The sequence below is a fragment of the Syngnathoides biaculeatus genome, chromosome 10 (genome assembly GCF_019802595.1).
Source record: "Syngnathoides biaculeatus isolate LvHL_M chromosome 10, ASM1980259v1, whole genome shotgun sequence".
In the NCBI taxonomy this organism is placed as follows: domain Eukaryota; kingdom Metazoa; phylum Chordata; class Actinopteri; order Syngnathiformes; family Syngnathidae; genus Syngnathoides; species Syngnathoides biaculeatus.
In genome coordinates this window covers 31,600,143-31,626,415 of record NC_084649.1, presented here as the reverse complement: position 1 = coordinate 31,626,415, position 26,273 = coordinate 31,600,143, and the positions used below count along the sequence as shown (strand labels likewise).

General features: G+C 45.4%; 1 protein-coding gene across 1 annotated transcript; it reads left to right on the top strand.

Annotated features, from left to right (window-relative positions):
* The first annotated feature begins 20,870 nt into the window (after positions 1-20,870).
* Positions 20,871-23,611, top strand: fezf2 (FEZ family zinc finger 2). Its single transcript, XM_061832403.1, has 4 exons — positions 20,871-21,599; positions 21,794-21,928; positions 22,015-22,147; positions 23,367-23,611. Exons 1-4 carry the CDS (start codon positions 20,871-20,873, stop codon positions 23,609-23,611), a joined length of 1,242 nt encoding a protein of 413 aa, XP_061688387.1.
* Positions 23,612-26,273: the final 2,662 nt, after the last annotated feature.

Below are 26,273 nucleotides of genomic sequence, written 5' to 3'. Positions count from 1 at the left end.
TGTGATTATGACTCTGACTGTTGTCTGTCTCCATGTGCCCTGCGATTGGCTGGCAACTAGTTCAGGGTGTACCCTGCCTCCTGGCTGTTAACAGCTGGGTTAGGCTCCAGCACTCGCAACCCTCATGAGGATGAGCGGCCAAGAAGATTGATGGATGGACGGATGGATGGATGTGATTCTGATTGGAACTGGTTTTTCCTCTATGTGCCCTTCGCTGGCAACCAGTTCAGGGTGTACCACGCTTCCTGCCTGAGGACAGCCGGGATAGGGTCCAGTACTCCGGCAACCCGTGTGAGGATAAGCGGCTTGGAAAATGGATGGGTGGATGGATGGATGGATGGATGGATGATGGACGGATGGATGGATGGATGGATGGATGGATGGATGGATGGATGGATGGATAGATGGATAACTACAGGCTATGATTATAAATTCATGCCCTTCCAGAGGTGTCAATTAAAATCCATCAATAGTTGTAAATGCAGAAATCAGTGTTGTGAGCTCCTGACAAAGCAATAGATTTTTTTCCCCCCACAAAGAGATTGAAGACATTCTTCTATGATGTAAAGTAAACCATCGACAGGAAGGGGTCCTTTCAGCAAATGTAGTGTCACATGCTTTTGACCCATGTGTGATTTTTCCATATATTTTGCCAATGTGAATAATGAACAGCAAGCATCCCACATAACCATCTAATCAGCAGCAAGCATGAGTTGTTTCAAAACGCTATAGATTTAATATCTCCATGAATATCCGGACATGATTGGGTAATTGTCAGCGAGGCAGATGACACCAGGGTGGATTAATGGGCCCAGAGATTTATTGCAGCACAAGCTGAGCTGCTTTCCAGTTCAACTTCCAATCATCCGGGAAATAGAAAATGATAACTTTATCAAAATAAAAGGATCTCCAACAGACCAGCATAGTAAGAAATAGTCAGATAGTTGCAGGTATGACAGGTTATTGTTGTACTCTGGACCCCTGCTGTAATATGGATGTGCAAACAAGCTGTTATGACAAATTGACATCTTCAAGCCAGACAGAGAAACTAATGACAGCATACAAATCAAAAGGGCCCATGTGCAGGCTATCAAACCCTAAAATAAACTGGTTTGTGATTCTCTCTTAAAGCTGTATTTCATTTAAAAGCTTTTCACACTGTCCTTTCAGGTAAACAGCACGATGCCAAGAGTGCATCTCAGCCCAGAAGACAAGGATATTTTTGTAACACTTTTTAGCGTGCGAAAAGTGTCACAATTGACAACAATTTGAGAGGGCAGGTAGATGTCAGATCCTTTTAATAAAAGCAGTGCACAAATCCTCTTACGTTTCAATGCACCAAAACCTTTTATAATGGCCTTAAGAACAAACAACAAGTCCACTGATTAATTTTAGATATTTTCCATGAAAAGAGTAGCTTATAGTTTAAAGCAATCTCACACAATATTCAGACATGACAGGAGAGTGGATTGGGTCATACCTCAAATGATGAGTGGCATCGGACTGTTTGTCCTGTTTCATGAACCTTTACAGTAAAATCCCATATGGGGATGAACAACGTCACCATTTTACTGAGGCCGCCGTTATTACTAGATGGATGTCAAGGGTTAATCCCTGCTGCCTTCTCCTGCAGCTAGATTTTATTCTGCACACTTCTCCTTCCATGTTTGCAAGGGGCATTCAGAAAGTAAATAGCCCTTCCATCCATCTTCAACCACTTATCCGGGTCGGGTACCAAGGGTAGTAGCCTAAGCAATGATGCCCAAACTTCCCTTTCCCCAGCCACTTCATCCAGCTTTTCCAGAGGGATCCCGAGGCGTTCCCAGGTTAGCCGAGAGATGTCGTCTCTCCAGTGTGTCCTGGGTCATTTCTGGGGTCTCTTTCCGGCAAGATGTGACCGGAACACCTCACACCCAGAAGCCATCTGAATCAGATGTCCCAGCAACCTCATCTGGGACGTCTCAATTCGAAGGCACAGCAGCTCAACACTGAGCTCCTCCGGGAGGACCGAATTTCTCACTCTGTCTCTAAGGGAGAGCCCTGACACACTGCGGAGGAAATTCATTTCGGCGGCTTGTATCCGGGATCTTGTTCTTTTGGTCATGAGGCACAGCTTCTGACCACAGGTGAGGGTAGGAATGTCGATCGACTAGTAAACTGAGACCTTCGCCTTTCAACTTAGGTTCTTCTTTACCACAATGGATTGGTACAAAACCTGCATCAGTGCAAATTCTGCACCAATCTGTCTGTTCACTGGAAACAAGTCCGACTTACTGCCGGCAATGCAGACCAAACTCTGACAAAGGTCATACAGGATTCGAACAGCCTGTATCAGGGGGTTCACTACCACATACACCCGAAGGAACCCCCACATGACTCGCTCAGGGACACAATCGAACGCCTTCTCCAAGTCCACAAAAAACTTATGTAGACTGATTGGGTGAACTTCCATCCACCCTCGAGGACCTTAGTGTGGATGTAGGGCTGGTCCACTGCTCCACGGCCACAATGAAAACCACATTACTCCTCACAAATCTGCGATTTGACTTCATGATGGACCCTCCTATGCAGCACCCTTGAAAAGACCTTACTAGGGAGGCTGAGGAGTCTTATCCCCATGGAATTGGCAGACACCCTTGTTGAAAAGGGGCACCACCACCCCAGTTTATCATTCCAGAGGCACTGTCCCCGATGTCTATGAGATGTTGCAGAGTTGTGTGAATCAGGACAGCCCCAAAAAAGCCTTTAGGAACTCCTGGAAAATCTCATCCATCCATGGGGCCTCGCCATTGCAGAGCTTTTTAACCACCTCAGTGACCTCATCCCAGAGATTGGAGAGCCTGCCTCAGAGAACCCAGACTCTGCTTCCTCATGGGAGGGCATGTCAGTGGAATTTAAGAGATCTTTGAAGAATTCTTCCCACTGACTCACAATGTCCCAAGTCGAGGTCAGCAGCGCCCCATCCTCACAATGCACAGTGTTGACTGTGCACTGCTTCACCCACATGAGTTGCCGGATACTGGACCAAAATGTCCTCAAAGCCGTCTGAAAGTCTCTGTCCATGCCCTCACCAAACTCCTCCCATACCCGAGTTTCTGCTTCAGCAACCACCAAAACCTCCTTACGCTTGCCCAGCTCATACCCATCAGCTGTCGTGGGACTACCACTGGCCAAAAATGCCTGACAGGACAGCTTGACGGCAGCCCTCATCAATGGTGTCCACCAACGGGTTTGGGAATTGCTTCTGCAAGAGGCATCGACCACCTTACAGCCACAGTTCCGGTCTGCCAACTCAGCAATGGCGGCAGAGAACATGGTCCACTCGGACTCAATGCCCCCCACATCTCCTGGAACATGCGCACATTTCTTTCAGAGGTGGATATCACGAACGAGGCTCGAGGGCGGAACCAAATACACGACTCCAGAGGCAAGCAGGTAGTGTACAGAAAGCCTTTATTCGGTCCGTGGTCAATGATCAGTGAGTCAGTCAGGAAAAGCAGCAGTATCAGAAGAGACAGGCTTACTAGGATGGTCAGGGAACAGGCGAGGGTCGGTACACGGTAGGTCACGTATACAGGATTGCGGGAACAAGGCGTGGGAATCAACGATCTGGCAGACGACTAGTTGTCCCCCGTGTCCTATAAGTACTGGGTGTAATCAGCCAAAACAGGGTGCAGGTGTTTGTCGACTAATTGGCTGACCACACCCAGCCTGGGGAGGATGCCAGGAGCATGACAGTAGCCCCCCCCCCTCCCAACGACCGGCTCCTGACGGCCCAGGAGCATCTGGATGGGCCACGTAGAAGTCCTTGATGAGGGAGGGGTCCTCAATGAAGAGGGCTCCTCCGGTCCGTATCCCTCCCAATCCACCAGGTACTGGAACCCCCTTCCTCTGCGGCAGGAAGACAGCAACCGGCCCACTGTGTACACCGGCCCGCCGTTCACCATGCGGGGGGTTTTGGCCGGAGGGGCCAGGGGCAAAGGACGTTCCGGGCGTAGTCTGCCGACGTGGAACGTAGGGTGCACCCTCATGGACCTGGGCAGTCTGAGTGATACGGCGACCGGGTTAATGATTTTGGTGATTGGGAACGAACCAACGAACCTGGGAGGAAGTTTGCAGGATTCCATCTGCACCCTGAGTTCTGGTGAGGCTCTCCTGTTGCGGTCCGCTGCGGACTTGTAGATGTTGCCCATGTGCAGCAGCGTCCTCCGGACTGCCTCCCAGGTCCGTTTGCAGCGCCGTACCACTGCCAGGACCGACGGCACCCCAGAGTCTGTGGCCAAGGAGGGAAACAGAGAGGGAGGATAGCCGTGCACAACGTGGAGTGGAGCCATACCTGTTGAGGCGGAGGGTTGGGAGTTGTGGGCGTACTCAACCCATTTGAGGTGTTGGCTCCACGTGCTCTGGTCCCTAGAAGCTAAGCATCGAAGTCATGTCTCTAATTCCTGATTTACCCTCTCTGTTTGGCCGTTAGACTCCGGATGATGGCCCGAAGTTAGACTAGCCGAAGCGCCGATGAGGGTGCAGAATTCCTTCTAGAAGCGGGCGGTGAATTGCGGACCTCTGTTCGAGACGATGTCCCGGGGGAACCCGTGGTAGTGGACGACCTCGTCCAAGACCAGCTGAGCTGTCTGCTTGGCCGACGGGATCTTCGGAAGTGGTACGAAGTGAACCATCTTGGAGAATCGGTCCAGTACAGACAGCACAACTGTGTTTCCCTGAGAGGGCGGTAGGCCGGTGAAAAAGTCCAACGCGATGTGTTACCATGGGCGGAAAGGGATGGACAGAGGCCGCAACTCACCCATTGGTCGTAAACGGGACATCTTATTGGCTGCACACACCAGGCAGGCATTGATGAATTCCTTCACGTCTTTACTGAGGTTGGGCCACCAGAATCTCTGTTGGATCACAGAACGAGTTTTTGCTATACCCGGGTGGCAGTCAGTCTTGTTCGAATGGGCCCAGTTGACGACATCTCCCCGAAGTGATGGAACCACGAACAGGCGATCAGACGGACAATCTGCGGGCGACGGCGTCTCTACCAGGGCCTCCCTCACCCGCGACTCGACCGCCCAGGTGAAACCGGACACAAAGCACGCCTCTGGAAGGATAGGAGCTGCTACAGACTCCGTGCGCTCCCCCCATTGTTCCGTGAGAGGGCGTCCGGCTTGCCGTTCTTGGAACCTGGGCAGAAGGAAGGAGTGAAGCGGAAGCGGGTGAAGAAGATCCTCAGGTACTCTAGATTTTTCTGGAGGGTGAGGACCACGAATGGTACTTGTGAGCCCTCCAGCCAGTGCCGCCACTCCTCCATAGCCGTCTTGACCGCCAGCAGTTCGCGATCCCCCATGTCGTAGTTTCTCTCTGCCGGGGTTAGCTTCCTAGACACGAACGCACACGGGTGGATCCTTCCATCTTTGGGACTCCGCTGCGACAAGATGGCTCCAATTCCCGAGTCCGACGTGTCCACCTCCACCATGAACTGGCAATCCGGATCCGGGATAATAAACATGGGTGTGGTGGTGAAACTTGCTTTAAGTTTATTGAAGGCCTCCTGGCAGGTCCGGAACCATTCGAAAACGTTGTCCGGAGAGGTGAGAGCTTGCAGAGGGGCGGCCACGGCGCTGAAGTTCCGAATAAACTTTCTGTAGAAATTTGCGAAGCCAATGAACCTCTGCACGTCCCTCCTGCTGGCAAGGGTGGGCCACCGAAGCATCGATCTTCCCGGGATCCATCCATATTTCCCCTTCTGCCAGGATGAAGCCCAGAAAGGCCACAGATCCTCGGTGGAACTCGCACTTTTCCCATTTCACGAACAGTTGGTGCTGCAAGAGACGCTAGAGCACCTCTCTGACCTGTCGGATATGGGATGTCAGGTCTGCTGAAAAGATGAGAATGTCGTCAAGGTATACAAATACGTTTTTGTTCAGGAACTCCCGAAGCAAGTCATTAATAAAGTTTTGGAAGACGGCCGGGGCATTGGTCAGTCCGAAGGGCATCACCAGATACTCGTAATCCCCCGTGAGAGTCTTGAAAGCCGTCTTCCATTCGTCGCCCTGCGGGATCCGCACCAAATGATATGCGCTGCACAAGTCCAGTTTGGTGAAGATCCGGGCACCTTGAAGGGGTTCAAATGCCGCAGCGATTAAGGGCAAGGGGTACCTGTTCTTGACCGTGATGTCATTCAAGCCTCGGTAGTCGATGCAGGGTCGTAAAGAGGAGTCCTTCTTCTTGACAAAAAAAAAAAACCCTGCACCGGCTGGTGAGGAGGATGGGCGAATGAGTCCGGTTGCCAGAGACTCCTCGACGTAATCCCTCATTGCCTGGTGCTCCGGTCCTGTCAAAGAGAACAGTCTCCCTCTGGGAGGTGAGGTGCCTGGGAGGAGTTCGATAGCACAATCATAAGGCCGATGCGGCGGCAGAGATTTTGCCTTGGACTCAGAAAAAAACTCCTTTAAATCATGGTAACAAGAGGGCACTGTTGCTAATTCGGAGGTGGTACTCAGTTCAACAACTTCAATCCCTCCATCTTCAGCAGGGAGACACTGCTTGTGACAGTCCTCACCCCATGCCATTATCTGACCCGTGACCCAGTCAATGTGGGGGTTGTGTCTCTTGCGCCACGGGCTCCCCAGGATTATATCACTGTTGCTAGAGTTAAAAACGTGGAAACTAATGCGCTCTGTGTGTGTGTCCGGAAAGTCCATACGTAAGGTTTGTGTGTGGTGTGTAACCCGGCAGAGGAACTTGCAAGGAAGGGCTTGACGTCGCCTGAGTCACCTGAGAAACAAAAGTTCCGGTCAGGAGAGCGGAGTTATACTGGCATGGAAGGGCTCTGTAACAGGCGGAACGGGTGGACTCGGAATGACAGGTGGGGTGACCATCATCGGCGTAGCAGCCACGGTAGCTTGGGATGCTAGCCACGGCTCCAGCCGGGCACAGATCTCATGGGAACATTGATTCGTTACCTGGAGAGCAGCCTCCTGCTCAGCCAGGCGTCTGCTCTGGAACTGTAACGATCGGCGGATGACTTCGGAGTCGGCTGGGTACATGTTGTGGCCAGATCGTTCTGTCACGAACGAGGTTCGAGGGCGGACCCAAATGCACGACTCCAGAGGCAAGCAGGTAGTGTACAGAAAGCCTTTATTTGGTCCGTGGTCAATGATCATCGAGTCAGTCAGGAAAAGCAGCAGTATCAGAAGAGACAGGCTTACTAGGATGGACAGGACAGGCGAGGGTCAGTACACGGTAGGTCAGGTATACAGGATTGCAGGAACGAGGCATGGGAATCAATGATCTGGTGGAGGACTAGTTGTCCCCCATGTCCTATAAGTACTGGGTGTAATCAGCCGAAACAGGGTGCAGGTGTGTGTCGACTAATTGGCTGACCACACCCAGCCTGGGGAGGATGCCAGGAGCATGACAGTGGATGTTGAAACTCCTTCTGACAGAAGATTCTGCCAGATGTTCAAAAAACATTTAGGCCTACCATATAAGTCCTGCATCTTCCCCACCATCCGAGCCAACTCAACACCAGGTGGTTATCAGTTGAGACCTCCACCCCTCTATTTCAATGTCCAAGACATGTGGCCGCAAGTCTGATGACGCAACCACAAAGTCTATCATCGAACTGTGACCTAGGGTGTCCTGGTGGAAAGTGCAAATGTAGACACCCTTATGCCTGAATATGGTTGTTCATTATGGACAACCGCTAATGAGGACAGAAGTCCAATAACAGAACATCACTCGGGTTCTGATCGGGGGTTGGGAGGTGGGGAGACTGTTATTCCCAATCACACCCTTTCAGGTGTCACTGTCAATGCCCACATGAGCTTTGAGGTCCCCCAGCAGTACGATGGAGTCGACCACTCCCTTCAAGGACTCCAAAAATGGTGGCTTCTCTGGAAGTGATTTCAACAACAACAACAGCAGTCAGAGCCCACCCCCCATCAGAATGGGAAGGGAGGCCACCCTCTTGTCCACTGGAGTGAACCATGGGGCATTAAGGATACCCACATCCGCTCGGCGCCTCTCACCATGTGCAACTTTGTAATAGAAGAGAGTCCAACCATTCTCAAAAGGACTGCTACCCAAGCCACAGCCATGTGTGGAGGAGAGCCCAACTGTACAGTAGTGTTCAAAATAAAAGCAGTCCAATGTGACTAAACAGATTAATCCACGTTTTCAGTATATTTTTTATTCCTACATGTCCAATGAGTTACCAGTAGATGCAGTAGGTTCTCAGAAAACCAACAAGACCCAGTATTCATTATATGCACACTCTTGAGGCTGTGCAATTGGGGAATTTCTTCAAAGGCGTGTGTTGAAAAAAAGTCTGCCAATGACTTTACAAACTCAAAACTATTTTGTACATTCTTTTTTGTTTCTAGGATTTATCAAAGCTTTGAATCACTAAACTATTTTTGAGTTGTATGACCACAGGTTTTTTTTTATAACCGCTTCACATCTGTCTGGCCAATTTGTGACACCTTTCAGCTTTCATTCCACTCCAAGATTGTTAAATGACATTCCACAATTCATTTACATTTCTTTGTTTTGCTTGAGACACACCGTTTTTGATGTCACCCCACAAGTTCTTGGTTAGATTAAGGTCTCTGGATTGGGCTGGCCACTCCATTACATTAACTGGACCAAGACTTTGATGTTTACTAGTGTGTTTAGAGTCCTTGTCTTGTTGAAACACCCATTTCAAGGGCATGTCCTCTTCAGCACAAGGCATCATGAACTCTTCAAGAATTTTCCTATATGCTTACCAATCCATGATCCCTGGTATGCGGTAAATAGGCCAAACACCATAGTAGGAGAAACATGCACACATCATGATTCTTGCACCACCATGCTTGACTATCTTCACATTGTATTGTGGCTTGAATTTAGAGTTTGGGGGTCATCTCACAAAGTGTCTTCAGCCCCTGGACCCAAAAAAATAATAATTTTACTCTCATCAGTCCACAAAACGTTCCTCCATTTCTCTCGATGTGACCTCTTCTGCAAATGCCTTTTTTAATTTTAACTGGGGGACTTTGCTGAGCATTCTTGTAAACACATTAGCTTCTTACAGATGTTTTCTCACTGTCACAGTACTTACAGGTATGTCAGGTATGTTGTACAGGTAATGGCTTTGATCATGCTGAAGGGGATCATTGGCTGAGCCTTCATCATTCTAGTTATTCTGCGATCCATTTAAATGGCTGTCTTCTGCTTTCTGCCACGTGTCTCTGGTTTTGGGCATCATTTTAAGGCATCAGAGATCATTTTAACTGATCACCTTATAATCTTCCGCACCTCTTTATGAGGTTTATCCTCTTCAATCTAACTTTTCTTTAAAGTTTTCTTCTGAACAATGTGTTGAACGTCCATTTTTTTTCTCAGCCTTTCAAGGAGAAATGCATGTATAACAGATGCTGGCTTCATCCTTAAATAGGGGCCACGTGACTCACACCTGTTCTTCACAAAAATAATCAGAACCTGCATTTAGGCCTGCCAGTTCCAGTATTCCAGTGCCAGACCATTCTCATTCATTCACGATATGCTGCCCGACTCATTGCTCATGAATTGATACCGTGATATCCTTGCATGAACTTCCTGTTTTTCCTCCTTCGCCGTTGCCCTCCTGTGTCTCCAGCCACAACGCTCACTCCAACTGCACTACCAAGTTCACTCATCTGCTCACCTGTGTAGCGCTTCCTACTCATACGGAAGCAGCTCAGGCCTGAGTCTGCTTTTGGGTCCAGTCCAATATTGTTTGGTCACAAATCATGACAATGATTTCACATAATTAATGCCTTAATCTACTGCACCTACTGGTAACTTCTTTGACATGTAGCATTAAAAAAATATATACTGAAAACATGGATTAATCTGGTTAGTCACATCTATCCAACCATTTTCTGAGCCACTTATCCTCACGAGAGTCGCGAAAGTACTGGCGCCTATCCCAGCTGTCATCGGGCAGGGTACACCATCAACTGGTTGCCAGCCTATTGCAGGTCACATGGAGACAGACAATAGTCACACTCAATCACACCTAAGGACAGTTTAGAGTCTTCAATTAATGTTGCATGTTTTTGGGATGCGGGAGGAAATCGGAGTGCCAAGAGAAAACAGAAGCAGATGCAGGGAGAACATGCAAACTCCACACAGGCAGGGATGGTATTTAAACCCCGGTCCTCAGAACTGTGAGGCCAACTTTCTGCAGCTGCACCATTGTGCCAGTTAGTCACACTGGACTGCTATTATTTTGAACACTACTGTATCTAGTCGGAAGTTCTTGACTACACACACAATCTCGGGGTCCTTTCCTGCCAGAGAGGTGAGATTGCACGCCACTAGAGCCAGGTTCTCTAGGTCAGGATCAGATCAACAAGGTTCACCTTTGGCCACCACCCAGCTCACACTGCACCCTAACCCCTATAAGACCATAGGAAAGGGGAACCACGTTACACTTTCGGTCTGTGTCTGGCTGAGCCCCATGTGTACAGGCCCGGCCACATGCGGTCGCATTTGAGTCTCACCTCCAGGCCTTGCTTTAAAAGGGCACAAACCTAGAGACAATATTTTTGTTCATCATAGGGGTTTATAGAGTCGTATTTTGTCTGGTCTTTTACGTGGGACCTTTTTGCCCTGGGTAACGCCACTGGGGCATGAAGCCCCAGACAACTTAAATCCTGAAACCCTATATAATATAATGTACAGAAGATTGGGGAAAAAAGTCTGAAATTTTCAGTTTGTTATTTCAATATTTGTTTGAGGGCTAAAAATAAAGATTTGTTTAAGGCTGTCATCTTCCTGTCATCTATTTTGGAAATGGTATCCTTGTTGGATGCCTGTTAGAAGCAGAGACGTGTGGTTGAATTTCCTTCTTTAGAATGGGATCTACAACAAAACATTTCAAAACGTTGTAAAATGTGTAAGGGGAAAATGCATTCAACAACAGCACAGTGAAAAAGTTGGTGTCCAGGAGCAAAGGCGAAGAATATGACCAGACCACAGGGGTGGGCAAACTTTTTGGCTCCAAGTCTCTAAGATAGATAGATAGATAGATAGATAGATAGATAGATAGATAGATAGATAGATAGATAGATAGATAGATAGAGATAGATAGATAGATAGATAGATAGATAGATAGATAGATAGATATGCATTGTGCTCTGTGGAAGTAACTTTGTGTCTGCGTGGGTTTGTGTGTGTGTGTGTGTGTGTGTGTGTGTGTGCGTGCGTGTGTACGACAGCATGAAAGTCCTGTACGTGTCTTTGATATTGGGAGCATACAAATACATACACACACATACACACGAAGCATTGCTTCCACCACTGTAATTTTGATGTGAGGAGCAAGAAAACGTGACAAGATTACGCAGCTCTTTAACTAGGAAAGCTGTGGGTGATTGAAGGCAAGGAGAAGCACTTTCTTAGGTGACGTCACCTATTCAACCAGATCACAGTCCGGACTACAGTACAATGAAGTTGAAAGTTCTCACTTTTCATTGTAAATAAAATAAGCACTGTAAATCCTTCAGTGAGACAATCCTTCACCCGCATGACCGATTTATGACCGCATATGTCGGGATGACCCATAATGTATTGTGCACTTAACACGCGAGTAAAACTATATTATGTATGTGTAAACTTTTAAAGGAATAAGGATAGCGATGGAAATATGTTGACTGGTGCCAGTAGTGTGCTAAGTAGATGGAAAGAGTACTTTGAGAAGTTAATGAATGAAGAGAATGGAAGAGAAGGTAGAATCGAAGAGGCAACCGTGAATGACCAGGAAGTGGCAATGATTAGTAAGGGGGAAGTTAGAAAGGCACTGAACAGAATGAAAAATGGAAAGACAGTTGGTCCTGATGTCATACCAGTGGAGGTATGGAAGCAATTTGGAGAGGTGGCTGTGGATTTTTTGACCAACTTATTCAATAGAACACTAGCAGGAGAGAAGATGCCAGAAGAATGGTGGAAAAGTGTGCTAGTCCCCATTTTTAAGAACAAAGGCGATGTTCAGAGCTGTGGAAACTATAGAGGAATAAAGATGATGAGCCACACAATGAAGTTATGGAAAAGAGAGTAGTGGAGGCTCGACTCAGGACAGAAGTAAGTATCTGCAAGCAATAGTATGGTTTCATGCTGAGAAAGTACCATAGATGCATTATTTGCCTTGAGGATGCTCATGGAAAAGTACAGAGAAGGTCAGAAGGAGCTAAATTGTATCTTTGTAGACCTAGAGAAAGCCTATGACAGAGTACCGAGAGAGGAACTGTGGTACTGCATTTGCAAGTCTGGTGTGGTGGAGAAAAATGTTAGAATAGTACAGGACATTATGAGGGGAGTAGAACAGCGGTGAGGTGTGCCGTTGGTGTGTCAGAAGAATTTAACGTGGAGGTGGGACTGCATCAGGGATCCGCGCTGAGCACCTTCCCATTTGCGGTCGTAATGGATAGGCTGACAGATGAGATTAGATTGTTATCCCCTTGGACTATGATGTGCGCGGATGATATTGTGTTCTGCAGTGAAGACCAAAGAAAAGATTGATGGATGTTGTGAGGGAGGACATGAGGACAGTGGGTGTTAAAGAAGAAGTTGCACGAGATAGGCTTAGATGGAAAAAGATGGCACGCTGTGGCGACCCCTAATGGGACAAGCCGAAAGGAAAAGAAGAAGAAGAAGTGCTGTTATTTTAGTAGTTTGAGTTCAAGGAGTAGATGGCTCTGGGGAAAAAAGCTGTCCTTGAATCTGGTTGTCTGTGTTTTGTGGGACCTGTACCACCTTCCAGACGGCAACAGGTTAAACAGGTGATGAACAGAATGTGAAGAGTCCTTTACAATATTAATGGCTCTGCTGTGATAGAGGGAGTTGGGAATGTCCTCTAGGGATGGGGAGAGAGCAGCCGGTGATCTTCTGGGCGCTGGTGACCACTCTTTGCAGAGCTTTCCTGTCCGCTGCTGTGCATCCAGCATACCACACAAACATGACAAGATAGGATAGGACAAGGAGAGGAGCACAAGCGTGTAAGACAAGGATTGTGAATCTGCCTGGAGAGCTTGTGCACCAACGTCATCAAATCACGTCACTGGCCGAACCATTCTTCAATGCTAAGTCAGTTGGAGATGACGCGAATATACGTCTTATAGCACGACGCCCAGAGTTTTGTCCGATACCATTAAACATTTAGAAGATTGATAATAAATGAAGGTACGCGGAAAAATTTGACACTTGGCATAGAGGACCCATATTTAATGCCAAAGTTGATGTTTTCGCCGATAAGAAATTGGACTCTTAACCCACTTCCGCTTGTCTTGGACAACTGGATCTACACATATCTCTGGTGAGGATTTACATGGAAGAGTTTGAAAGCGAACAAAAGTCTGGACGTATACAAATGCTTTGTTGCTTGATCTGTTCTCAATCAAGAATAAATCCCACGGAGTTATGGAGGCACTCAGATTTTTTCAATACAAATACCAATATTTAAATAAATGACCGCTGGTTTTACACAAACTCGCATTTATTAACTATGATTGGAAAAAAAAACAGGACAGTGAGTTGGCTCCTCGTACACGGAAGCGCATTGCAGCCACACATTGAACTTTCGTAAACCACTCCGTGACAGCCTTTTTTTTTTTAATACGCATCATTTTCAAATGAGTCCAATGCATATTTAAAAAAAGAAAATAAACCGCTGCGATAGGCTTCAGCCCCCCTACATGGAAGTGTGTTGCAGCCACACGTTAACCTATGTAAATCTCTGCTTGACTAATGGTTTATTTTATTTTTTTTATAATGCACTGGACTCATTTGAGAACAATGCATATTTAAAAAAAAAAAGTCTTGTCGGTTTACTGAAGATTAACATGTGGCTGCAACATGCTTCGTGTACGTTGGAGACAACTCCCTGTCGGTTTTTTTTTTTTTTTTTTTAACACATTGTTCTTGAAATACCAACTTGGCATTATTAATACTTCTTGGGAATTTGAGATTGAGAAGAATAATTCCTACCTGAAACAACGTGATCGCTACACAGGCATGTGAGTATTATAGTTGAGCACCATCCATCATGTTTAATTGCCGAAATCCATCGATCTTTTCTGGTCTTTTCAGCTGCTATTCTATAGAATGACCTTTTTGAATATCTGTCTACTCTGTTGTAACAACCAACAGCACAACAAGTCTCGGGCATTGTGAAAATGGTGACGTCATCTGCACGAGCTCAATACAAATAGAATATGGTGTTTATATATATATATATATATAGATATAGATATAGATATATATATCCCAGGGAATTGTGCCTACGGACACATGCAAGTGTGTTCAAACCACTGTAAATTCAAAAAGAGTCATAGAACATCTTATAATTGCTGTGTCCGCTACGCGGAGGCGATGGAGCTCATCCAATCAATGAAGGATGGAAAACGAGACCAGGAGTCTGCCTGAGAGCAACCCTGTGGATAGGACATGTCCCGCGCCGTGGGACACAGGGCGGTCCGCCGGCACCCTCAAGGCCCCGACAACTGGCTACCAGGCAATGGCCACAGGGACCCAGCCACTTCCCCTCCACTACTGCCCCACACACCACCACCACCACCCATCCCCAATCCCAGGAAAACAGGAAGCTCCCACCCAACCCACAGGGCGTGAGATGTGGCCTGTCCCAACCCAGTCCGAGGATGGGGGAAAGTCCCTTATTTGTTGGAATTGGGGGCAGATAGGGGCACCCGACAACGAACGATGAAGGTAGGAACTCAGGGACCAACCATGGGCCACGAGAAGGGAGCACACCCACGCCAAGCAGACATCCAGCTCAGGGTGCCCAGCCTCAGGAGCATCACCATGTCCCCAGTGTAAAACCCAATTCTATGTTATTATGACTGCCAGGTCCCTGACAGGCAGTCATTGGCCCTACCCCGTGAATCACTCCCCCCGACTGATGTGATGCATTTTAAATCTGGAGGGCCAGAGAGCCGAGAGGGGGGATGGCAGGCCTGCCAGGCACTAGTTCTTAAATGGCATCCCCCACACCCCCCACCCCGCCCCCAAGGATGGGTGCATGGGTGTATCTGATGCATTAAAAGAAAAACGGAGGTGAATCTGTGTAGTGGACAAATGTTGACAAATACTATTAACCCACATGTAACTGTCATCTGGTTACTCTGTTGGAGTAATTGATGCATTATGTCTGTTTACTGAAGTGACAAAAGCACTCCTAGATATTCACCTTTGGCATTTCTTAACTTTGCTCCACAGGTTGAAGTGTTTAAACGTGAAGTAGCACAGAAACAGAACAGCCAAAGTCAACTGAAAGTTCCACTGGACCTATTGCTTGGTTGAACCATTTGGCATTTTATACAAGGTCCAAAGGATCTAGTCAGGAATTTGGTATGATTCGGACAGTTCTGTACAAGTTTTGGTGGGCTGGATTGAAATTGTACACGGCCTGGATGTGGCCCGCGGCCATAGTTTTCCCACACTTTGCCGAGCAAAATGATTAACCACCAAAGATAATCTGCTGCTCCTTTACTAATCACGAAGGCTCTTCAAACCAGGTTCTTGTTCATCATCTTTGGTTCTGGACACCCACTTTTTAGCTGTGCTTTAGCCTATTCCAGCATTCCAATTCAGGTTTTGCAACCTTTTGAATTGTTTAGTTCTATTAGTAGTAGTAGTTTACTTTTTGATAACCGCTTGTATTTTACTGTTTTTGGTTGTTTTTTTTTTTTTTAAAAATTGTTATTATGAATTATTTTTGGCACATTTGACTCACACAGAACAATTGGAGACCAATTGCCCTGGAGTATCTGCAGAACTACTTTGTGCCTCGTCTTTTTCCCTCTCTCTCGACAGCGTCAACTACCTCCCCACCTGTGCTCTTGGTTGCATTCAGCATTGATCACTGCCTGTACTTAACCCTACCATATCCAGTACAACAGTGCCAAGTATTTGTGCACTTCCTTGTTACTCTCGTACCTGAAGTCTGTGAATGATTTGGCTACTTTGTTAGTTGCATACGTACTTATGCTTCTGTGCTCTCCTACTCTTCTAGTGCCCTCCTGTGTCTTCCACTCCACCACATACCCCAACCATGCCACCAAGCTCCCTCAGCTTCTCATGCTCCCCCTTACTGCACCCACCCTGTTTCTACGGAACACAACCACATGTTGAACATTCAGACCTCACACTAACCCAAATAAACTGCTTTTGGGTCCAGTCCACTTCCATTTGGAACGCACCGCGACATCAATAGCTTAATGTATTACACTACAATGCATCTATTAGTCATCCATCCATTTTCTTAGCCGCTTATCCTCACAAGGGTCGTGCGAGTGTTGGAGTCTATCCTAGCTGTCAACGGGCAGGAGCCAGGGTATACCCTGAACTGGTTTCCAGCCAATCACAGGGCGCATAGAGACACACACCTCGGGGCAATTTAGAGTGTCTGATTAAGGCATGTTTTTGGAATTTGGGAGGAAACCGGAGTGCCCGGAGAAAACTCCACACAGGCAGGGCCGGGATTGAATCCGTGCCCTCAGAACTGTGAGGCCAATGCTTTACAGCTGCTCCAACATGCTACCTCAATTAGTCGTTAGGTCATTTTTTTTGTTCAACTTGTTTTTGTTTTCACTTCAGCTAAATTTATTGATCAGTTTCTACCTAACTCGTACCAACCACTAAACAACATCTCTCGTCTTCACCCAACTCACTGCAAAGCCAAGGCTTCTGGACACACATGCAGTCACGCGTGCAAGTAAACACGCACACACATGCACGCATAAACTTGCTTTGAAAATAGCTGCACGTGAAAGAAACTGAGTTACTTCATTCATTCCTTCACTCACACAGAAATCAAACAATACGTCATGGTCATGAATATTCAACAAATTGGCCCATGGCATGTATATTTCAAAAAGTAAATTAATTATCCATCAGTCCATATAATAACTGGTTATCCCTGATAAAGCTACCATTGAGATGGAGACTACTTCTTTTTTAGCTTTTTAGTTTACTATGAGGGTGGCACGGTGTCTCAGCTGGAAAGCGTTGGCCTCACAGTTCTGAGATCCTGGGTTCAATCCCGGACCCGCCTGTGTGGAGTTTGCATGTTCTCCTCGTGCCTGTATGGATTTTCTCCGGGCACTCCAGTTTCCTCCCACATCCCAAAAGCAAGCAACATTAATTGGACGTTCTAAATTGCCCCGAGATGTGATTGTGAGTGCAACTGTTGTCTGTCTCTGTGTGCCCTGTGATTGGCCAGTTTAAGGTGTACTCTGCCTCCTGCCTGATGACAGCTGTGATAGGTTCCAGCATTCCCCTGACCCTTGTGAGGATAAGCAACTAAGAAAATGGATGGATGGATGGATGGATGGATGGATAGTTTTTGTAGGAGTTCAATTCCATTTTGTTTCCATGTACTAAAATGAAGGGGTGCATCTTTCTCAAAATGCTAGCAAAGAGAAGCTACTCCAAAGATCAATTAATCTCTAAAAATGACAATCACACTCCAATCGCCACAAAACGAAACATTCTAGATGATTTTCCCTGAAGCCAACCCAGACCCTTCCTTCTATCAATTGGAATCGCCTTAGGTAACATACAATCAATACCCAAAGCCTGCTGGAACTTCACCAAAACAAACAATTCATTGGGAAAATTGAAAACTGATTGCTTGAATATCATAACCAATTTTCAATCATTTAACAGACCAACTTTCAAGGTGCAAAAAGGCAATTCCAAAAAGCCACCAAAATCACACATCACACTTTCCTGTGAACAGTTTTTACGTTCTCCGTGAGAGTTTTCTCCTAGAACTCAAGTTTCCTCCCACATTCCAAAAACATAGGTTAATTGAAGACTTAAAATCGTCCATAGGTGTTAATGTGAGTATGAATGGTTGTCTACATGCCCTAAAATTGGCTGGTGACAAATTCAGGGTGTACCCTGGCTCTCGCCCGAGGTTACATAAGAGAGGCACCAGCCAAGTGTTGCCCTAGTGAGGATACAGTACAGAAATGGATTGATAGATGGTTGTGAGTTCATCTACTGTATGCAAGATATGTGTGCATGATCAATTGTAGTAAAAGACTTTACCAGCACAAATTGCACATGATCTCTGCTTGCCTGCAAGAAAAAAGCAAAGATCCTCTTAAATCATTACTTGAGCTAATTGCTGTTAGAGCTGAATAGAGGGGCCTGAGTTAAAGCAATAGGATCAATGTTTATTGTCTAGATGAACTGCCAATAGTGCCTGAATAAACTCAAAGAGTATTTTGCCACATTTACATATGAGAAGCGCATAGACAACATACACTAATTCTTTCATGCTGAGATGCAGGTGTAAAACAAAACAGAGTCAGTATTTATTTTAAGGTTATTCACAGAAAAAACTGTATTGGAGGACACCAACATGCTGGATTAACTGAGAAGACAAGAATCGAGGTAAGCCATCTTCTTCCATCTTTCAAAATAGAAGAGGATAGATTTGTTGAGGTCATCTGTTGGTCAAACATTTTCAGGTGTATGTAAAATACATAAAACTGAATAACTAAATGTGAAATTTTGACTTCCCAAATGATGATGTAGGCAGCACGGTGCCTCAGCTTTAAAGTGATGGCCTCACAGTTCAGAGATTAAGGGTTCAATCCCGGGCCGACCTGTGTGGACTTTGCATGTTCTTCCTCGTTTCTGTGTGGGTTTTCCCTGGGCACTCCAGTTTCCAATATGACTGTGAAACCATAAAAATCTTTTACTGCCTCATCATAAACATGAAATTTATGAACTAGTTTTGGAATAAGAAATGGGTAATGGTTTTTCAACTATTGTTGTTTAGTAACACAAAAAGGCTTGCAATATCTCATAAACATTTATGATATGACAATTGAATAAGTTGGTAAACATTTTAACAGAAGTCATGGAAGTAGATACGCATGATTTGCCTTCGCAGGCCACAAAAAATCATGCGGTGGGCTGTATCTGGCCCCCGGGCCTTGAGTTTGACACCTGTGCCCGAAACCGTTGGTGACTTAGCCTGACAGACTATTTTAAAATGGGGAATCTTCTTAACATATAAATTCAGATAACAAATATTCCAATATTTTTTAAGCTTTGTCAAAAATTAGATTGATTCAATCGATCGATTGAGTCTTTTAGTGGCCTTGTTTTTAGTGGGAAAGGGATAAGGGGGTTACATTCAATTTAATCGCTCAAATAGACTAAAATACAAGAAGGTCAGTAGGCATCCCAACATCCATTAATTAGAGACTTTAAATTGCCCCTAGGTGTGAGTGTGAGTGAGATTGTTCTCTGTCTCCATGTGCCCTGCGATTGGCCGGCAATCAGTCCAGGGTGTACCCTGCCACCTGCTCGGTGACAGCTGGGATAGAATCCACCACTCCTGAGACCCTCTTGAGTATAGGCAGCTCAGAAAATGAATGGATGGATGTATACATAATATTATATATAGTATATATAGGGAATGGATAGAACAATTTGAACAGAATAAACACATACCTACAAGGAGTCATTTTTTTCACACATTTGTTCACCAAAATATTTTTGTGTATTGATTTTCATATATTTTATATCAGTTTACATATTCTTGTTCAGAACAAGTCACCCAAAACCTATTGGCCAAGTAGCAATATTATTTGGTTGTGTTACATTAAAAATAAAATCAGAAATATATATTTTTTTAAAATGTCCCCCTCCACATGGGTGATCGCAATGAGTCCCCTTTCTGCTCGTCATCCTCACTCACACTTGCTCATTTTGGTTTTCTGTGAGCAACTGTGTTCAACTGCACTGTTGGTGAAGACATTTATTGAGCACGGCCTTTGCATGTCTTTGTTCATACAACACAACATGGTGGATTCCAGCAAACTTATTGTATGCCTCCTTAAGGAAGAAATAAGTCCCTTTTAATTTCCCTTGTAAGCATCTGGACAAGCGACGTATTTTCTTTTCTGCCTGTCGCTCTCTAATCTGTCCCTCCATTTCTGAAAGAAGAAAATATGTTCACGTAGTGCTTTAGCAGCGAAAAGTGACAGAACTTTGCGGGCTTTTTCTTCTCTACCCCCATCCCCTCTGCACCTTCTCTGGAAACTCCCTCTTATGAATAGGGAGACGGAGGAACTTGGTTAAATAGGATCGATCCAAAGGGAGTTTCAACTCTTGAACAGGTAGAAATATTGAAAGAGAACGTTCAGATCCTCGAATCACCGAATAAGTAAAGATTTGCGTTAAAGAAATTGGAACGTGTGAATGCACGTTTACTTGCTTGATTTCCCATCTCATGACAATGAGCTCCTATTTCAATTGAAAATGACACACGCTTGTCTAAACCATCATTCTATAAGTAGGGTCCGAGGGCGGGCCGGTCTTAGTGGGCGTCTCACTGTCACACATTTAAGAGTTGGGGTGCCCGCTAATGTCAGGCAGACACGGAGGCACTAATTCACTGGGGCGGTGCTCATGCCAACATGACACGGAAAGCGCTCGCCTCATTTTTCCCCACAGCCATCTAACCATTAAAAAGGCGAACTTACATGTAACTTTGTGCAGTCTTCAGGATCCGCGAGAGCAGCATTTCTGTCACGGAGCTCTGTAGTGTCCTTGTCATTTTGTGGGCATTAGTTAATGAGCATTAATTCACCACCACTGGATACCGTTGTCGCAGCGGGGTTTGAGTGCAAATGCGTAAGAGGGTGGCAGGACGGTGTTTATGAAATTGATGTGTCCTCCTGTCTTTTCTGCTGGAATAACAAGACAGTGAACTGAAAGGAAGAAGTCGGTTATCCCAAGTGTCGCTGCTGGCGTCAAAATTGCGTTGTGCCGCCGAGAGGAAAAAAAAAAAGAGCCAGCAAATGTCAACCGCCGGACCCCTGGAGACCGTGATGTCCTGCGCTAGGACCGGACCCTCTGCGGCCCCAAAGACGCTTGCCTTCTCCATAGACCGAATCATGTCCAAGAGTTCCGAGCCGAAAGGGAGCGCGGAGGCGCGGGCCGAGGGGAAGAAGTTGCTCGGACTCTGTTCCCCGATTCCCTGCGTGATTCCACTCCAGCCTTTCGGCTACGACTTCCAGGCCAAGGCCCTGATGAACTACTCTGAGTTTTGGAGAGCCAGTCTCAGGGGAAGTTTGCCGTGCAAAGGAAATTGCGCCATGTGCGCCAGGACTGACTCCGGGCCCAAACCGCCGACCGGGAGCAGGGTAGTGAAACCGCAGGTGATCCACCAGGCTGTCGCCGTGCCAAGTGGCGGCTCCCTCTATTATTTCAATTACCTGGACTCTGCTTACCCCCAATCGGACTTTGTGGCCGGACACTGGCTCGCCAGCCCGCAAGCGCAGGCCTCTCTCTCCGCTCACCGCAGATTTTTGCTCCTGGAAAATGCCAAACTAGCCGGGAGCACCGTGGGTGACAAGATTACCACACATCAGGATCCTCACAAGGAGCATCTTCCGGGGCAGCTGGACCACATAGTGAAGGACAACCACGGCGTGGGCGCAGACAAGAACGCCTTCAAGACTCACAAATTAAGCAGCACAACTGGAGACGGGAAACCCAAAAATTTCACATGTGAAGTGTGTGGAAAGGTAATGAGAATGAACGGTCCCTTCTCATTTTTTTTAAAGGAGATATTGTATCACGAAATTTGAGCATCGCACAATTTAGTTGGGACCAAATTGTTGCAAAACTGGATTGGGTGCCGTCATGCGAACAATTGCGAAGTGGTCACATTCGTTCAAAAAGAGTCTTAATTAAAATCCAGGTTTTCCCAACTCCGCAGGTTTTTAATGCTCACTACAATCTGACCAGACATATGCCGGTGCACACGGGGGCCCGTCCGTTCGTGTGTAAAGTTTGCGGGAAAGGCTTCCGACAGGCCAGCACCTTGTGCAGACACAAGATCATCCACACACAGGTGAGAACGAGCGTGCCCTGCCTACATGCATTGCAAGAGCTGAGAAGAAAATCCTACTACGTCTTTCCTGTGATGCCCTTTGATAGGAAAAACCACATAAATGCAACCAGTGTGGAAAAGCCTTCAACAGAAGCTCCACGCTGAACACACATGTTCGAATCCACGCCGGGTACAAACCTTTCGTGTGTGAGTTCTGCGGGAAAGGATTCCACCAGAAAGGTAAATCACGGTAATTACAAGCAAGCCATGAACGTCGAATTACACCCACCATTCATGTCTGCTGCAGTTTTTTGTCGTGGCCTTTTAAAAATATGCAGTTTTTAAATAATATTTTGGTCGTTCGTAGGCTGAATCAATGGAAAAATCCATCCATGGCCTCCAAAACACAAATAATTCGTAAATATTTCACTGCAAATTTGAACGTATCGTAACAATAATTTATTTATTTAGTCTTGCGTTCTGGATCATCTCTTGGCTTAAGTCCTCTGAACAATGGAAAAAAAAAACCTTACTTCGAACACGTAATGACGAGTTTATATTGTGATAAACCAACGTAATTGCTTCCTCTTCTCGAAAATAGTAGAATAATAGATGTACGTTTAACACATTTTAATTTTGGGCCCCCGATGTACATCTTTTAATTAAGTAAATTCAAAGGACATTTTTTTCACTGATAATTCATGATAGAAATAAAATAATTTGCCTAAAAGCAGTTTCATTATCCAATGTTTCCGTAATTCAAATGTATAATATTATTTTATTGTCATTATCAACTGGCTATTTATTGGTTATTATGATGATGATTATTATTATGATTACTATTATAATTATTATGATTATGATGGTGATGATGATTATTATTACTATTATTATAATTAATTAAATGAAAAGAAGTAAGCCGAGCGACGTGACTGAAAGGATGAGTGTATATAGGACATGTCACTTACGACTCCCTAATTCCTCCTTTTGAGATGGGAGCATTAACTCCGGGTCAACTGCTAGACCCGAGAAGAGATGGGAATCTGTGCTATTTTTCTACTTGCCACCATGTGCGCTTGATTTTGACAAAGTTTGACAACTTCTTGACTTCAACACAAATCCCAGATTAACGCACAATTGGACACACTAAATTCCCCCTCAGTGGGATTGTGAGTGCGATTGTCTGTCTCCGTGTGGCCTGCGATTGATTGCAATTCAATGTTGGTTAGGATGACAACATCGCCTGTTTTCCGTTTTGTCTCGACATTATAGAAACTTTTTTTTAAGAATTCAATATCCAACTGGGAAATTCTTGTCGTTAAAAGATTTCTGAATGATTGCTCATACTTTGGAATATATGGCCCTATATTGTTACTAGCATCATAGCATTTCAATTGTAGCTATTTGTTTGGAAACACAATAAGTGTTCTTCTTTCCTCTTGCCTGTGCCCGTCCTTAGGTAACTACAAAAACCATAAACTGACTCACAGTGGGGAGAAGCAGTACAAGTGCTCCATCTGCAACAAGGCCTTCCATCAGATCTACAACTTGACCTTCCACATGCACACGCACAATGACAAGAAGCCGTTCACGTGCGCCACCTGTGGAAAGGGCTTCTGCCGCAACTTCGACTTGAAGAAACACATCAGGAAACTGCATGACAGCTTCTCTTCAGAAAGAGAAGCAAGAGAGCTCCAGGAGTGAATATATATATATATGAATAGCTGCGAACGGTCCAGACCGCCCAGACTCTACACTCCATCTCCCTTTGGCACTCTTGTTCAGGCAATATAGTCTTCAGACTGAGTGTCATACAGTTCTATATATTATTTTTATGTTATGAAATCCATTGGTTGGCATCCGTTATGAGCGTCATAGGTAAGAGGGACGGTTCAATTGTACATAAAGGAAAATGTTATTTAAGATTTGAATCATTGGAGGGGCACCTCTATGTTGTACATTTCATTGACTTTATTCATGTTGATACACGAGTTTTAACTTATAATAATGAATGTTTGAGCCACACTGTTCCCAAGACTGAAATATTTCAAAATAAATCTGGAGATACTGAATGTTTCGAAGTCTTTGGTGTTCAATTCTTTGAAAAAAATAAATAAATATATGTATGTGTGTGTGTGTGTGTGTGTGTGTGTGTAAAGTTATATACAAAATTGATTTTAAATGTACACATTTGGAAAGAAACACGCGATTAAAAAACAACAACTCATGAATGTATTTATTTTGTGTTGATCTTGCAACTGGGTTCCTGTACAGTATTTTGATCCGCTAATACCAAAACGGTGGGCAATTACAATTTGCTGAGACACTTAAAAGTAGAACAAGCAAGTTTCACAAGACGAAGTAAATGTAAAAACAAAGCGGGCCTACACTTTAAAATCGCACATAGACCAGTTTGTTCCACTGTGTAAATCGCACATAGACCAGTTTGTTCCACTGTGTGCATTGTGGCCACTTTTCCTCAACATTTATTGACGGACACGAACATACTAATACCACATTTACACTTGACTCGAACGTAATGTCGCAAATGATCAGAAATAACATGGACTCTTGAAAACGAATTATATTAAGCAACTAAACGGCCTCTGGAGGCTTGATGGCAGAGAGTGAATGCATGGGGTGGGGGGCTGGCTTCAACCAAACGGAACATAATGGAGCACTCGGGCGCAGCTCTTCATCTGGACCTTGGCGTTAATAGACCACAAGTTATTCTCCGCACGGCTCCAAGAACAATATTATCCCTTCGCATATTCTGTTTAGGGGTAGATCCGTGTTCCCAAATGGAGATCTTTCTATTAGCAGCCAATTAGTGCTCTGGCCTCACTGTCTGGTTCATCTGACGAGAACGTGTACTCTGACTACCTATATATATATATATATACACATACACACATGCGCGACAGATGTGCTCACCAGCGGCCTCCATTCCTGTTCAGTAAATTATATTTCCCACCGAAAATTTTCAATAGGCAATTAGTTTGAAAACTTTGAATATGAGAGGGGAGAAATATATTTAATTATTTAAAATTATTTTTTTATGCAAAATCTCTCAACCGTTAGTTGTTCTAAATGAAGTTCCACGCTTTCCCAAACTGTTTTGTGATTATGCCAATTACATTTTCGTACTGTTTATTATACAGAACCACGGTGATTAGAACATCCACCTCACAATTTTGAGGATCCGGGTTCAAATCAACCTCGCATGTGTGTAGTCTGCTTGTTCTCCCCTTACATATAGATTGCTCGATACTGGATATAATCCAAGTGCAGATTGATAGAACCGTAGTCTACTCAACGATTTGGTTTGGGAGTCGCCGATACTGCATTGCTAGTTGAAGAAGAGTTGCTCGCCTGATTTCTGGTGTATTTTGCTCAAGGGGACAAACCCACAGAGACCCACTCGGACTCCTGTCTACATTTATGGTAGCTTCTTTGTGGCGTATATTATATTGTGCCACAATTGTGTCTCAATGAAATTTCCTACAATGTTATTGAGGAAAAAGAAACACAGACCTGTACCAGTTATTCTATTATATGACTCCTTTTTTTTCTGGCGTGCTCATGACGCTTTCAGTTAATGGGTTGCAGTGTGATGGACATCAATGTTATGTCAAAGGGGGTTTCCCTCAGATATAAAACTGAGCGTTGAGCGTTGGGCGATTGAACGGAGACACGTGCACACAGCAGTCGCAGCGTTTTGCGTGCTTGTGCACAAGGCTAACGCCGCAATGGCCGGGGGACACCTGCAACATTCTAGCATTAAACAACCTGAAGGCTACCAAGCTGGCCTTTTCTTCCCGCATGTCCCCCCTCCCGCACCTCTTCAACATCTGAGCAACTGCATCAGCATCCACAAACACGTTAATTGACCAACCGGGCCTTTAATTATTGCGCGCCCAAGCGGAGGAGATTAGAGCGCTCCAGAGTAGAGAGAGCGCGCGTTCATCAGCTGTCAACAACATGAGGACATCTTTCTTGGGCTCACGGGGATTGGGCCAATTTACGGGCCACAATGGAACTGGTCTGACAGAGGAAAAGAAAAAAGAGAGAGGCGAACTTTTTGTTGGGCCGATTGAATTGATTGTAAATGGGAGATTAGTGGGGAAGCTTCAGCGGCGGCCTGTAAGTGCCCGATCCAGAAGGGGGGAGGGGGGAAGCCACCAATTAAGTCGACCAAATGTTAACTTACATCATTTTCCCCTCACTTTAGCCCACATGAAATTCCAATTAAAGTGTCCCCTGCTCCAAAGCCTTCATTCTTTTGGAAGGGGTGGTGACACTTATTTGTGCAGCTACGCATCAGACAAAACACAAAGTTCCCATCGCATCTGCGACGGGCCATTTG